At 41.8% G+C, this 16502-nt stretch overlaps 1 protein-coding gene across 2 annotated transcripts in view; it reads right to left on the bottom strand.

The window, feature by feature from the left end:
* Positions 1–806: 806 nt before the first annotated feature.
* The window catches only part of LOC122553415 (protein phosphatase 1 regulatory subunit 37), a 266984-nt gene continuing 251288 nt past the window's right edge, over positions 807–16502 (bottom strand). For both annotated transcript variants that reach the window (XM_043697155.2, XM_087989666.1), the window contains one exon: positions 807–3896. In XM_043697155.2, coding sequence (XP_043553090.2) covers positions 3747–3896 — 150 coding nt within the window. In that variant the 3' untranslated portion in view covers positions 807–3746. The remainder of the gene's footprint in view (positions 3897–16502) is intronic.

Here is a 16502-nt window from a genome sequence, read left to right as displayed (position 1 = left end):
CTCTACTACATCTTTGACCTTGCTAGGATCAGGAAAACACACAGACTCGCTGTCAGTACATGACACACATGCTTATCTTCAGTCATCATCAATTGCAATTTCTTTATTTGTTCAGCTTCGGGCTCACTTGGTAAGCTCTGTGTGGCAGTTGCATTACACTCTGATCGTAGTCTGCAATGGTTTCTTTCATTGCATCTCCACTTCTATAAACTAACAGATCGGCTACGATTGCTTTAAGGAAATTCATTGACTTTCTTATGCTGCCTGCACTGATACTGTTGTGCAGCAGTGAAAATGTCAAGTGTTACTCTCTCGAGTAATATCCAGAAAACTGTTATTCTCATCCAACTTCACTTACCTTTTCATCAGTCATTTTCTTTAAGTCAATGATGGCTCTCATGTCCCGCCTGAAAGTCAAAATGGAAGAGCTGGAAAAGGAAGATTTCGATACATCCTTACTACTGCATGCCAACCATTGAAAAAGAGACCTCTTCAAGGATCTATTGAAATCCCGTGAACCAATAGATACCCTCAGCTTTCCATTCTTTTTCACTGCCATCCTGCTGCCAACACAGTCTTTTGGAATTGTCATTTTTTAAAATTACTGTCTTCTACTTTGACTTTCAGGCTGGACTTGAGAGCAGCTGCAATTCTTCACAGCAGATGCTGAATTGGTCTCACACTATCATTCACTTCGAGATGCTATTCACCAGGAAGATGTCCAAAACATCTTTGTACTTTTCACAATGAATGGCTTTATTTTTAAGATTAGATTAGATTAGATTACTTACAGTGTGGATTCTGGATCAGTGGTGCTGGAAGAGCACAGCAATTCAGGCAGCATCCGAGGACAGGCAAAATCGACGTTTCGGGCAAAAGTCCTTCATCAGGAATAAAAAGGTTGATTTTTACCTTTTTACTTACAGTGTGGAAACAGGCCTTTCAGCCCAACAAGTCCACACCGACCCGCCGAAGCGCAACCCACCCAATACTTTACATTTACCCCTTTACCTAACACTACGGGAAATTTAGCATGGCCAATTCACCTAACCTGCACATCTTTGGAGTGTGGGAGGAAACCGGAGCACCCGGAGGAAACCCACGCAGACACGGGGAGAATGTGCAAACTCCATACAGTCAGTCGCCTGAGTCGGGAATTGAACCCGGGTCTCTGGCGCTGTGAGGCAGCAGTGCTAACCACTGTGCCACCGTGCCGCCCACAGCAGATGCTGAATTGGTCTCACACTATCATTCACTTCGAGATGCTATTCACCAGGAAGATGTCCAAAACATCTTTGTACTTTTCACAGTGAATGGCTTTATTTTTAAGATTAGATTAGATTAGATTACTTACAGTGTGGAAACAGGCCCTTCGGCCCAACAAGTCCACACTGACCCAGACCCTTCCCCTAACACTACGGGCAATTTAGTTTGGCCAATTTACCAAACCTGCCTATTTTTGGATTGTGGGAGGAAACCGGAGCACCCGGAGGAAACCCACGCAGACACAGGGAGAATGTGCAAACTCCACAGAGAGTCACCTGAGGGGGGAATTGAACACAGATCTCTGGTGCTGTGAGGCAGCAGTGCTAACCACTGTGCCACTGTGCCGCTTTGTGTCTGCAAGCACTGCAAATCACTTCTGGTAAGTGTGGGGTGACCAGTTCTAGTTTTAAATTAACTCAGTTGGAATGAAGAGTTAAATTAGTCACCTCATGATGATAACCATTCCATAGTAAAACCTCTACATTACATTCAAGGTCTTCATATCTGGATCATCATCTTGAGCCACTTTGTATAGGTCTGTGAAGCCTATGTTTGACACAGTACCATTGTCTATTTGACAATTCGTATTCACTTAACACCCTCCTACTGCAGTTACCATTCAAATAGTCACAAACTATACATCAGCTTTGGACCAGACAATGTCAGTCTGTACTATGGTGGAGAGTATCCATCAGTCTCATCATACAACATCTCTCCTGCAGGCATCCTCACTGGCTAGTTTCATGATTTTCTAGTAAACGACTTATGTGCAAAGTGATTCAGTTTCCTGCAGTATGATTGCTAAGTTTGAAGATGATAAAAGCTGTAAAGGTGGAGAAAGATCTGCAAAATTGAGTTTAATGTGGAAAAATATGGAATGGCAGGAAGAATAAAAAGAAGCATTTTGTCTAAAAGCTAGAAATAGCAGAGTTCTGAAATGTTCTAGTACATGAATTGCAGAAGTTAGTGGGCAGGTACAGCAAGTAATTGGAAAGTCTATCAGAATTTTATTGCTTATTCTAAGAGGAATTGGACACAAAACTGGAGATGCTATATTTCAGTTATGCAAGGTATTTTTGAGACCAAATTGGAAGGATTACGTAAAGACTTAGCTTTTTTAGTTTAAGAATGTAAAAGCATTGAAAGTAGTTCAGAGAAGGTTTGCAAGACTAATATCTACAATGGCTGACTTTTCCCCTGAAGAAAGGTTGGATAGGCTAGGCTTGCATCTGCGGAAGTGCAAGAGGCAAATTAATTGAAACATATTGGATAAAGGAGCCTTTGCAAGGTGGATGTGGAGATGGTGGACCAACGGGACTGTTTCTGTACACATGACTCTCGGATATTTCCTCTCATGGGACAATCTATAACTAGGCTCACTGTTTAAAGTTAATGGGAGCTTATTTAAGTCAGGAATTTGAAGATTTTTTTTCTCACAGAGTATTGAAAATAGTTAAAATTCTCTTTCTCATAAGGCAGTGAAAACAGAGTCTTACATTTAAGGCAGAGGTAGAGAGATTCTTGAAAATCAAAGGGATGATAAGTTATCAGGGGAGAGGGGAATTTGAAGAACAAGATCAGTCATGAACTCATTGGATGACAGTGCATGCTGAAGGGGCTGAGTGACCTACTCCATCTTCTTATCCATTTGCTCATTTATTTAGAAGATTGACCTAATTGTGATAGTATTACATTACTTCATAAATAAGAGTGGCATAATGTTCAATATGACTGTGAGGGGGGCTGGTTGATTTAATTATGACCACAGTATTACTGCGTCAGAGAGCTACCTTATTCAAACAATAGATCAATGATCTTCTTGCTCATTTGTTAAATACTGTACCATTTTATTTCATAAATGAGTCTCTGTTTAATTACAGAATTATGATTAAAATATAATTAACTCTAAAATATAGTCTTTTGAAAAATGCTGAGATATACATTAATGTCCAAAGGAATCATGTGAATAGGATCTGTACATGTTAGTTCTTACATACTTTTTTCTCGCATGAAAATGACTCAATTTTGTGTTTTAAACTTGTTTTACAAAGTCGAAGAAAGTGAGGTCTGCAGATGCTGGAGATCATTAGCCCTTCCTGATGAAGGGCTTAAGTCTGAAATGTTGACTTTTCTGCTCCTCGGATGCTGCCTGACCTGCTGTGCTTTTCCAGCAACACACTCCTGACCTTATTTAAAGAAGTGACATGTACAAAGTTGATATGATATAGTAACTAAATTGTGACAGTATTGATGGTGTCTGTACATCAATATTTGCACACAGTTTGTACATATGTGCTATGTCAGTATCTAATGTGTTTGTATGAACAGTTTTTGCATGCATTCAGTGAATCAATTCTATGTATCTTCTATACAATGTTTGCCTACATTTACTGAGGGAGATCTTCAATCACCATATACTCTGTCATAGCATTCTCAACCAGTTAATCTTACCTAACCTGCATTTCAAATTTTATTCTAGTCTACTCCAATGTTAATTCCAAAGATAGTGCTTGCTTCTTGTCCTCATCCTTCTCCTCTTCCATCTTTTCTTGTCTCATGAGCAGGTTTCTCTTGCAGCTTTTCAGAATTTCATCCAGTTGTAATTTCTGAGTTTCAATCAGCCACTCTTCCTATAAAGGAAGAAAACAGATGTTAAAATGGCTGAACCAATTCCATGCTTTATATTACCCAGGAACTAGTTTCTCCCACAAGTGTCAAGTGCATTTCTCCAGTTATGAGTACGAGCAGGTAGCTATTGTTAACCTTTGACTGACCATTGAGAGACAACCAAAAGCAGTTTAAGATGACTTGGCTGCCAGTTTTCATTAGCTCACTGTAGACAGTGTTGCAGTTTCACTCATCATCTCACCTTGATGTGGACACAGCCTATTAGTTCAGCACTACACTGAGTGATGGTCCTACTCCATTGTATTTATCTGTTTTACTTTTTATTGCCTTTTATCTTCCAGTGCGCAGTAGGAGAACAGATTGTGTGTGCACAAGTGAGGAAGATTAAAACTGACAGCCCTTCTCTGTAACGTATCGTCGTAATCATGATGTTTTCTTTCAACATGAAAACGATCCAATTAATAAGCATAAGTGCAATACTACTGATGCAAGCATTGGAATTTGCAAAGCCATTGGTATTAAAGATGACAAAAAGCGTAATCCACGTTGATCAAATAAACAATGAGTTCTACTACTGATGCTGGGTGAGTGGGGGAAGGATAGGGTTTGCTTTGGAAGACAGGTGGCTGGTAATCAATGCTCAAATGAGACAAGACTAATTTAGGATATGTGGTCAGTCTGGACAAGTTGGACTGAAGGATCTGTATGACTCTGTGACTCTATGACTTGAAACAGAATGCAGGATCAATGTCTGCTTGACAAACGCTTGGTATCAAAGGACAATTATATAGAATTTCTCCTTTGGGTTATGTCGATGACAGCATAGCTGTGTTGAGACCATGATGTGGTACATTGAACACACTTTGGGCATAGAGCATAACAGGCTACTTTATTACCCATGGTATATTATCAATGGATTTTTCTCATTCTACGATTTTGTTGTACTATAATTCCTGAAAAGTTGTTTTCTGGAGATTAGCCAGGGGTATGTTCTAATGGTCAAGTCTTCCATTAATAAAGACATGGATGATGAAAATGATGATGGTGGACAGTATCTCAAACTTATTAAAACATACAATATTCTTCAGGACTTGACAGGGTAGATGAAGAAAGTTTATTTCCGCTTGTGAGATAGTCTCAGACAAGAAGGCATTATCTCAGAAAAAGGGTCACATATTTAAGATAAAGATGAGGAGAAATTTCTTCTCTCATAATGTAATGAAAGTGTGGAATTCTTTACTGTAGAGGACAATTAAGGTTGGTTTGTTAAGTATATCCAAGGCTGAGACACACAGACTTTTAATCAAAAAGGGATAGAGAATCAAAGGGAAAAGGCAGGAAAGTAGATTTGAGCATTATCAGAACAGCCATGATCTCATTGAACAGCAGAGTGGTATCAGTTGGCTGAATGGCCTATTTTTGCTTCTTCTTCTAATGGTCTTATAATAAAAATAATGGTGGACTTCCAAATGTATGCACGGTTCTAAGTTGTTTCCGGGTTGTTATTGATGTGAAAGCCAGATTCTTACACTTGATCTCTGTAGTGATCATTCTCTACTTTACAGATCATGGAGACAGGAGATAATGAGCAAGAAAATCAGTGACATCATACTAGACATTTAGGAATGACATTGTGACTGCTAAACATTAGACTGCGAAGCGAAACCAATTTGTAACCTATTTTAAAATCACATTCTATCTGATGAATTTATTTTCCAATGTTGAACAATTAGCTGAATGGTCAGTAAAAACAGAAATTGCTGGGAACATTCTCCAGGTTAGGCAGCCTCTGTGGTAAGAAACAGAGTAAACATTTCAAGTCTTAAAAATGTGTTGCTGGAAAAGCACAGGTCAGGCAGCATCAAAGAAGGGCTTATGCCCGAAACGTCGATTCTCCTGCTCTTTTGATGCTGCCTGACCTGCTGCGCTTTTCGAGCAACATATTTTTCAGCTCTGATCTCCAGCATCTGCAGTCCTCACTTTCTCCTAAACATTTCAAGTCGGCAACCTTCCAAATGTTGCCAGACCAATTATGTGTTTACTATATTTTCTGCTTTTATTTCAGTTTTCTGACATCCACAATGTTTTTGTTCCTTTGTTAGTGAGCTGATTAAGTAACTAGACATTCAGACCTCAATGCAGCTCCTCTGACAGAATCTCCCAAACTTATATTCTCTACCACTAAGAAAGACAGGACTGCAGGTGCAGTGGAACACCAATACCTGTAAACTCCCCTCCAAGTTACAAATCTTCCTGACTTGGCATTATATCACTGTTCCTTCATTATTGCCAGGTCCAAATCTGGAAACTATCACTCTAACAGCACCGTAGGAATCCCTAAACCTTAAGGGCTACAGCAGTCAAGAAAGAAGTTCACTACCACTCCTTGTGGGTAATTAGGAATAGACAAGGAATGTTGACTTAGGGCAGTGACACCCCCATCCTGTGAGCAAATTTTAAAAATGCAAGATCCTTAAATAAGTCTGTTGGTTTGCACGGGTTACACAGCAATTTAATGAACTATTAAGATATTAACAGTTTTATATGTCTGTAAAGTTTTGAAACTTTAACAAGTACTCATGTTTGTAAATATTATGAGAGGGAATAAGGATTAACCCATAGACCAAAGTCTTTTATATCAGTAAACCAATCCCTGCAGAGAAATGTGCTTTTTCTCTCTTTTCCTGAAGTGTATATGCACGTGGGAAATATTTAGAGGGATGGCTATTCATACTTCTATATTACAGACTACATATGTTAACCAATTGTTGTATCTTTATTGAGTAGGTTTGTCTTGTTAATAAAACCATATTTGTGTTTATTAAGCAATCTGGTTAATAGATCTTAGAACACAGAACACAGAACATTACAGCGCAGTACAGGCCCTTTGGCCCTCGATGTTGCTCCGCCCTGTCATACTAATCTGAAGCCCATCCCACCTACACTATTCCATGTACATGCATTTGCCTGTCCAATGAGGACTTAAATACACTTAAACTTGGAGTGTAAAGCTGGAGATCAGAGCTGAAAAATGTGTTGCTGGAAAAGCGCAGCATTTCAGGCAGCATCTGAGGAGCAGGAGAATCGACATTTTGGGCATAAGCCCTTCTTCAGGAATGAGGAAGGTGTGCCAAGCAGGCTAAAATAAAAGGCAGGGAGGAGGGACTTGGGGGAGGGGCATTGGGAATGCGATAGGTGGAAGGAGGTTAAGGTGAGGGTGATAGGCTGGAGAGGGGGTGGGGGCGGAGAGGTCGGGAAGAAGATTGCAGGTCAAGAAGGTGGAGCTGAGTCCGAGGGTTGGGACTGAGATAAGATGGGGGGAGGGGAAATGAGGAAGCTGGAGAAATCTGCATTCATCCCTTGTGGTTGGAGGGTCCCTCGTCAGGTCCACAGCCCCCACCAACCCAACCTCCACTCCCGGCACCTTCCCCTGCAACCGCAAGAAATGCAAAACCTGCGCCCACACCTCCCCCCTCACTTCCCTCCAAGGCCCCAAGGGATCCTTCCATATCCATCACAAATTCACCTGCACCTCCACACACATCATTTACTGCATCCGCTGCACCCAATGTGGCCTCCTCTACATTGGGGAGACAGGCCGCCTACTTACGGAATGTTTCAGAGAACACCTCTGGGACACCCGCACCAACCAACCCAACCGCCCCGTGGCTGAACACTTTAACTCCCCCTCCCACTCCGCCAAGGACATGCAGGTCCTGGGTCTCCTCCATCGCCAGACCATGGCAACACGACGCCTGGAGGAAGAGTGCCTCATCTTCTGCCTAGGAACCCTCCAACCACAAGGGATGAATGCAGATTTCTCCAGCTTCCTCATTTCCCCTCCGCCCACCTTTTCTCAGTCCCAACCTTCAGACTCAGCACCACCTTCTTGACCTGCAATCTTCTTCCCAACCTCTCCGCCCCCACCCCCTCTCCGGCCTATCACCCTCACTTTAACTTCCTTCCACCTATCGCATTCCCAAATAAAGAAACTACCTCTGACATCTGTCTTATACCTATCTTCCCTCACTTTAAAGTTGTGTCCCCTTGTGTTTGCCGTCCCCATACTTGGAAAAAGGCTGTCCCTGTCCACCCTATCTAACCCTCTGATTATCTTGTATGTCTCTATTATCTTGTTGTTGAATCCTAATAAATGAAGATATGACAAGGAGCATGAGTAGGCCATTAAGACCAAAAGACATAGGAGCAAAACTTAGGCCATTCAACCCATCAAGTTGCTCCTCCATTCCATCATAGCTGATAAGTTTCCCAACCCCATTCTCCTGCTTTCTCCTGGTACCCATTGATCCCTTTGATACTCAGAACCTACCGATCTCCATTTCAAATATACTTAATGACCTGGCCTCCACAGCCTTCTGTGGCAGTGAATTCCATAGATTCACCACTTTCTGGTTGAAGATGTTTCTCCTCAATTCTGTTCCAAAAGTCCTTCCCTTTACTCTAAGGCTGTGCCCTTGGGTCCTAGTCTCTCCTACCAATGGAAATAGCTTCCCAACATTCATTCAGTCAGGCCATTCAGTATTCTCTCAGTTTCAATTAGATCCCTCCTCCAGGGTCAGTGCATCGTTCCTGAGATATAGGGCTCAAAACTGTGCACAATATTCCAAATGTGGTCTGACCACAGCTTTATACAGCCCTAGAGGTGCATTCCTGCTTTTATATTTAAGTCATCTCAAAACAAATGCCATCATTGCATTTGCCTTCCTAACTACTGACTTAACCTTCAAGTTTACCTTGGGAGAATCCTCGACTCGAACTCCCAAGTCTCTTTGCATTTTAGACTTCTGAATGTTCTCATTTAGAAAATAGCCCACGCCTCTATTCATCCTACCTAAGTGCATGACCTCACACCTTTCCACGTTTTACTCCACCTGCCACTTCTTTGCCCATTCTCCTAACCTTCCAAATCCTTAAGGAGTTTCCCCGCCTCCTCAATACTACCTGTCCCTCTACCCATCTTTGTATCATCTGCAAACGTAGCCAGAATGCCCTCAGTTCCTTCGTCTAAATAATTAATGTATAAAGTGAAAAGTTGTGGTCCCTACACTGAGCCTTGTAGAACACCACTTGTCACTGGCTGCCATCCGGAGAAAGACCCTTTCATCCTCACTCTCTGCTTTCTGCTAGACAGCAAATGTTCTATCCATGCTAGCACCTTGTCTCTGACACCATGATCCCTTTATCTTACTCAGCAGCCTCCTGTGAGGCACCTTGACAAAGGCCTTCTTGAAGTCCAGGTAGGTAACATCCATTTGCTCTCCTTGGTCTCACCTGCTCATTACTTTCTGAAAGAATTCCAGCAGATTTGTCAGACATGACTTCCCCTTGATGAAATCATGCTGACTTTGCCCTATTTTACCATACACTTCCAATTCAGCCTGATGAGTCATCAGTAAGATCATGGCTTATAACCTGCCTATCCCAGATAAACCTTTACCATTTGTTTATCAATAATCCATCTACCTCTGCTTTAGAAATATTCAAGGACTCTGCTTTTTAGGGAGAGTGTTTCAAAGACTTAGGACCCTCAGGGACGAAAAGCTTTTACCGGATCTCGGTTTTAAATAGACGACCATTGACTTTTAGTGACCCACAGTTCTTGATTTTCCTGTAAGAGGAAACACTCTCTCCCAAATTACCCAGTCAGATACTTCAGGATCTTATATGCTTCAATCAAGTTGCCTCTTATTCCAGCAGATGCAAGCCTAATCTGTCAAGCTTTTCATCATTAGATATCCCTCTTGTTCCAATATTGTTCTGGTATTTTCTGAAGTGCTTCCAATACCGCCTCCACTGCATTTATATCCTTCCTTAAGGTTATGGCTTTACTAGTGTCATGTACAGCCAAAACATAATTGTCCTACTTTTGTGTTCAATTTGCCATGCAATAAATGATAATATTTGATTAGCATTCTTAATTGCTTGCTGCACCTTGACATTTTCCCACATTACACTCCATTTGCCAGGTCTTTGTTCGCTCAGTTATTCATGTCTTTTTGTAGCCTCCTTATGTCATCTCTACAAATTTACATACCTATCTATCTTTAAGTCATCAGTAAAGTTGGCTGCATCTGTGGAGAGAAACCCACATCTTGCGTGCCTTCATCCAAGTAATTTATATAAATGATAAACAGTTATAGACCCAGCACTGATTTCTGTGACATACCATCTTGCCAATCTGAAAAGGGCCCATATATACCAACTCCCTGCTTCCTTAATTAACCAGCTAATTTTTCTTTCCATGCCAAGATGTTACCCTCTTAGCCATGAGGTTTTATTTTTGAAACAAAATAATTGATATGACACCTCATCAAATTCCTTTTAGAAACCTCGATGTAGTACCTCCACTAAATCTCCTTTATCCACAGAATGTGCTATCCCCTCCAGGAACTCATATGGATGTGTATAATTTGTTATCTTGATAACTTGGACAAGTATTTTTATTTCATGATATGGCCCACAGAATAGTGAATGCAGACTGAAAGAGCACTCACTCAGCCTCAAGTGTAACTGTTTATGTTTTCACAATGCAATAAGACATTTACAATTGGATTAACAATTAGGAATTAATAACACCTGGGACTTAGGACCTTTCCTAACTCCTTGTTTTGTGCTTTATTCATTTCATGGGATGTGGCCATCACAATTAGGTCAACATTTATTGCTCAACCCTAATTGCCCTGGCAAAAGGAAGGCTAATGTGGCTTTGAGCCATTGCAGTGCCTGGGGTGCTGAGACAGCCACAGTGCTATCAGGAAGGATGTGCCAGGGCTTTGATCCAGTGACAGTGAAGGAACAGTGAAATGGGACGGCGTGTGCCTTGGATGGGAACTTCTAGGTGGAGTTATTCCCATGTATGTGCTGCCCTAGTCCTTGCAGATGGTAGTGGACCAGCATTTGGAAGATGCTGTTGGAATCGTCTTGGTCGAGTTATTGTAGCACACCTTCCAGATGGTGCACATTGGCATCAGTGGTAACGGAAGTGAATATTGAAAGTCATAAAAGGGGTGGCAATCAAGTGGGCTGTTATGTTCTGTATGGTGTAAAGCTTCTTGAGTATTGTTAGAGCTGCACTCATCCAGGCAAGTAGGGAGTATTCCATCACACTCCTGACTTGTGCCTTACAGATGGAGGACAGGATCTGGGGAGACAGAAGGTGAGTTATTCATCACAGAATTCTTAAATCTGACCTGTTCTAGTAGCCACAATATTTTTTATGGATAGTCAGTCCAGTTTCTGGTATCCAGGATGTTCATAGTAGGGAATTCAGCAATGGTAATACCATTGACTGTCAAAAGGCAATGGTTAGATTTTCTCTTATTGGAGATAGTCATTGACTGGCATTTATATGAATGTGAATGTTATTTACCATCCATTTGGCCAAGCCTAGATGTTACTCAGGTCTTGCCACATAAGGAAATCACTGCTTCAGTATGTGAAGATGCAGACATAATAATAAAGGGAAGGTCAATGATTGAGCAGCTGAAAATGATTGGGCTTAGGACACCACCTTAAGGAACACCTCCAATAAGCTCAACCATTTTCTTTTGTATTAGGTGTGACTCCAACCAGAACAGAGCTTTCCCACAATTCCCATTGATTCCAATTGTACTGAGGCTTCTTGATCTTCATGCAATGTTGCCTTGATATCAAGGGCAGTCACTCTCACCTTACCTCTATGTAAAATAAAAATGGTGATTAGGTAAGGAGCCAAGTATCCTTGGTGGAACCCAAATTGAGTGCCAGTGAGCAGATTATTCTCAGACGGTATCTTACGCTGGCCCATACAGTTACAAGTTGTGGTTGAATACAGTTAATACCGCTGACTGTGCACAGTGTGAAATAGGTCCTCAATTTTGAGCTGCTAGATCTGTTCAAATTCTATCTCATTTAACACAGTGGAAGTGCTGCACAATACAATGGAGGGTATCATCAATGTTGTAAGGATATGTGTTGCATTTTTGTGTTTTTGAAATGTGGAGTCTAAAATGAGAGAGAACGGTTTTAAAAATCAGACTTTTAAACTGCAGTTTTGAAAGGAAGTAAGGTTATATTCATGGCAAGGATTGAAAACAACTGTGTGAATAAGCTGTAAGAAAGTGAGGACTGCAGGTGTTGGAGATCAGAATAAAGAATGTGGTACTGGAAAAGCACAGCAGGTTAGGCAGCATCCAATGAGCAGGAGAATCAACATTTTGGGCATAAGCCCTTCATCAGGAATGAGGCTTGTGCCCACAAGCCTCATTCCTGATGAAGAGCTTATTTCTCAAACTGTCAATTCTCCTGCTCCTTGGATGCTGTCTAACCTGCTGTGTTTTTCCAGCACTGCACTCTAGACCTTTTGCTCGCCGACAACTGTACAATTGGTTCTGAGATAACTGAGCATCTTAGAGCTGAAAGCAAGTTACAGAAATAGAGAGAGAGAGATGGAGAGCGATGGAAAAGAAATGTGCAGATCAGATCCCTGCCCAGAAGCTATCTGTTCTGTCCAAAAACTCAGTTCAAACCCTAAAACCAGCTATTTGTCCTGCAGTAATTGCTGTAAACTGTGACTTTTGAAATTAATTGGTGACTGTGTACTTCATCCAAACCAGTGGAAGTATCAAAGAAAGACATCTAAACAACAAGGGATCTGACTAGCTGATGAAGGACTATCTAAACATTGAAACTTTGAAACAAGGACCACTGAACTGACTTTCCAGTTTGTCTACCTTTGCAATTAATCTATTTCATGTGTGTGTGTGTGTTTAAGGACAACTTTATCAGGGGATTAGAGTTTTAGTTAATAGTGCTATATGGCAATGGTTTCCACCTGTTCACCTGCAGCTATAGCCTACTTACTTCTAATAAATAATTATGTTTGATATGGAAACCAGATCTTTGCTTCCTATCAATATTGGACTGGAAGTCAGGTAAATTGGGAAACTGTGTACTTATACAAAAACTTTATTTGGTACAAATCTGGGAATAGTGGGATTTGATTTCTGGTGCACCACTCCAGCGGTGGTGACAATGTGAAGTTGGATCTTCATCTCCACAACAACTGTGCAATGAGCAGTCCGACTGACGCTGTCATCATTACTCTTACCTTCGAAAGTTAGATTGATTTGAACAAGGTCAAGCAGGTATGCCTTTCCTGCTGGCTCCCACACCACTTACTGCAGACTTAGTCTAGCTCCTATGTCCTTTGGGACTTAAACCGCTCAGTCAGTATTGCTGCTGCTGAGCCATTCCTGCTGCTGATAGATACCCACCCAGAGTACATATTCTATGCCCTTCACATCTCAAATGCTTGCTCGAAGGGTGTTCAACACAGATAAGCATAGATTATTCATCAGCTGATGGCTAGGTGTGGGGAGTAGTAGATGGTAACCAAAAGGAGGTTTCTTAGTTTTGACCTGAGATATCATGCAGTCTGGCATCAATATTGAAGACTCCCAGGGCAAATTCTTCATTCTCTGTGCCACCACCTCAAGACAGACCCAGGAATAGTGGTGCCTTGGCTGTTGTTAGGTATAATTCCATAGGTATGAGAATGCCAGACTGTAATTTGACTACAGTGGACCAGCTCACCTAATTTTTGCACAAGCCCCCGCATAGAGTCACAGAGATATACAGCACGGAACAGATTCTTTGGTCCAACCTGTCCATGCCGACAAGATATCCCAACCCAATCTAGTCCCACCTGCCAGTACTTGGCCCATATCCCTCCAAAATCCTCTTATTCATATACCCATCCAAATGCCTTTTTAATGTTGCAATTGTACTAGCCTCCACCACTTCCTCTGGCAGCTCATTCCATACATGTACCTCCCTCTGTGTGAAAATGTTGCCCATTAGGTCTCTTTTATATCTTTCCCTTCACACCCTAAACCTATGCCCTCTAGTTCTGGACTCCCCCACCCCAGGGAAAAGACTTTGTCTATTTATCCTATACATGCCCCTCATGAATTTGTAAACCTCTATAAGGTCACCCTTCAGCCTCCGAAGCTCCAGGGAAAACAGCCCTAGCCTATTCAACCTCTCCCTATAGCTCAAATTCTCCAACCCTGGCAACATCCTTGTAAATCTTTTCTGAACCCTTTCAGGTTTCACAACATCTTTCCGATTGGAAGGAGACTACAATTGCATGCAATATTCCAACAGTGGCCTAACCAATGTCCTGTACAGCCACAACATGACCTCACAACTCCTGTACTCAATACTCTGACCAATAAAGGAAAGCATAATAAACGCCTTCTTCACTATCCTATCTACCTGCGACTCCACTTTCAAGGAACTATGAATCTGCACTCCAAGGTCTCTTTGTTCAGCAACACTCCCAAGGACCTCACCATTAAGTGTATAAGTCTTGCTAAGATTTGCTTTCCCAAAATACAGCACCTCACATTTACCTAAATTAAACACCATCTGCCACTCTCAGCCCATTGGCCCATCTGATCAAGATCCTGTTGTAATCTGAGATAACCTTCTTTGCTACCCAATACAACTCTAATTTTGGTGTCATTTGCAAACTTACTAACTATACCTCTTATGCTCACATCCAAATCATTTATATAAATGATGAAAAGTAGTGGACCCAGCACCAATTCTTGTAGCACTCCACTGGTCATAGGCCTCCATCCTCTGTATTCTACTTTTGAGCCAGTTCTGTATCCAAATGGCTAGTTCTCCCTGTATTCCATGAGATCTAACCTTGCTAACCAGTCTCCCATGGGGAACCTTGTCGAATGCCTTACTGAAGTCCACATAGATCACGTCCATCGTTCTGCCCTCATCAATCCCCTTTGTTAATTTCTTCAAAAAAAAACTCAGTTCAGATGTGGATAAGAAACAGCAGGGCTGAGTTTGTGGTGTTTTTTTCTGGCACCTATGGTGGTTTGTCCAGTTTCATTCCTTTATTTAGTCTCTGTAATGATTTGATATGACTGAATAGCTTGCTGGGCCACTTCAGAGGACCAGTTGAGAGTCAGCTACGTTGCCGAGAATCTGGCATCACATTTAGGCCAGAAAAAGTAACAATAGCAAATTCCAATTCTTCCTGGACGTCAGTGAACTAGATGGGTTATTAAAACATCAGTTCAGGCAGCATCCGAGGAGCAGTAAAATCGACGTTTCGGGCAAAAGCCCTTCATTAGGAATAAAGGCAGAGAGCCTGAAGCATGGAGAGATAAGCTAGAGGAGGGTGGGGGTGGGGGTGGGGAGAAAGTAGCATAGAGGACAATAGGTGAGTGGGGGAGGGGGTGAAGGTGATAGGTCGGGGGCGGGGGGAGGGTGGAGTGGATAGGTGGAAAAGAAGATAGGCAGGTAGGACAAGTCATGGGGACAGTGGTCACAACTGCAGTTAAAAGAAAAGCAAGGCCTGGGAGTCTGTCCATGCCTTTTAAAGTAATTAAAGAATATAAACACTTAAAATATAAGTGTTGAGCACAAGAGGTATAGTTAATAAGTTTGCAGATGACACCAAAATTGGAGGTGTAGTGGACAGCAAAGAAGGTTACCTCAGATTACAGCGGGATCTTGATCAGATGGGCCAATGGGTTGAGAATGGCAGATGGTGTTTAATTTAGATAAATGCGAGATGCTGCATTTTGGGAAAGCAAATCTGAGCAGCACTTCTACAATTAATGGTGAGGTCCTAGGGAGTGCTGCTGAACAAAGAGACCTTGGAGCGCAGGTTCATAATTCTTGAAAGTGGAGTCGCAGGTAGATAGGATAGTGAAGAAGGTGTTTGGAATGCTTTCCTTTATTGGTCAGAGCATTAAGTACAGGAGTTGTGAGGTCATGTTGTGACTTTACAGGACATTGCTTAAGCCACTTTTGGGATATTGTGTGCACTTCTGGTCGCCTTCCTTTTGGAAGGATGTTGTGAAACTTGAAAGGGTTCAGAAAAGATTTATCAGGATGTTGCCAAGGTTGGAGGATTTGAGCTATAGGGAGAGGTTTAATAGGCTGGGACTGTTTTCACTTGCGTGTCGAAGGCTGAGGGGTTAAAAATAGACAAAGTCTTTTCCATGGGCTGGGGGAACTAGATGGCATAGATATAAAAGGGACCTAAGCGGCAACTTCTTCATGCAGAGGGTGGTACATGTATGGAATGAGCTGCCAGAAGAAGTGGTGGAGGCTCGTACAATTGCATTATTTAAAAGGCATTTGGATGGGTATATGAATAGGAAGGGTTTAGAGGGATTATGGACCAAATGCTGGCAAATGGGACTAGATTAGGTTGGGATATCTGGTCAGCTTGGACGAGTTGGACCAAAGGGTCTGTTTCCATGCTGTACATCTCTATGACTCTATGACTATGAGAAATATAGGCCATTTGCCATTTTGAGTCTGCTCCATCATTCAAAAGTCCCCGTTCCTGCCTGCCCTCTACATCCCTTAACTCAAAAGTTCTGCCCAATTTAGCCATAAATATATTCAATTCCTAAACTCTCTAGGTAAGAGAATCCCAAATGAATATTAACATAGAATCTCCTTGAGCATTAGAAATGCTCTGAAAAAGTCAGATCTGGTTGCTGTCTTCACAAACATTAACATAAGTGGTAGCAGTTCACTTACATGGAACAGAGTTTGCCAAAACG

This window comes from Chiloscyllium plagiosum, unplaced genomic scaffold, assembly GCF_037043375.1.
Source record: "Chiloscyllium plagiosum isolate Xiang-an unplaced genomic scaffold, Cpla_swu_hap1 HiC_scaffold_8, whole genome shotgun sequence".
In the NCBI taxonomy this organism is placed as follows: domain Eukaryota; kingdom Metazoa; phylum Chordata; class Chondrichthyes; order Orectolobiformes; family Hemiscylliidae; genus Chiloscyllium; species Chiloscyllium plagiosum.
Note: the sequence above shows the minus strand (reverse complement) of the source record. Positions and strands in the feature narration are given on the sequence as shown.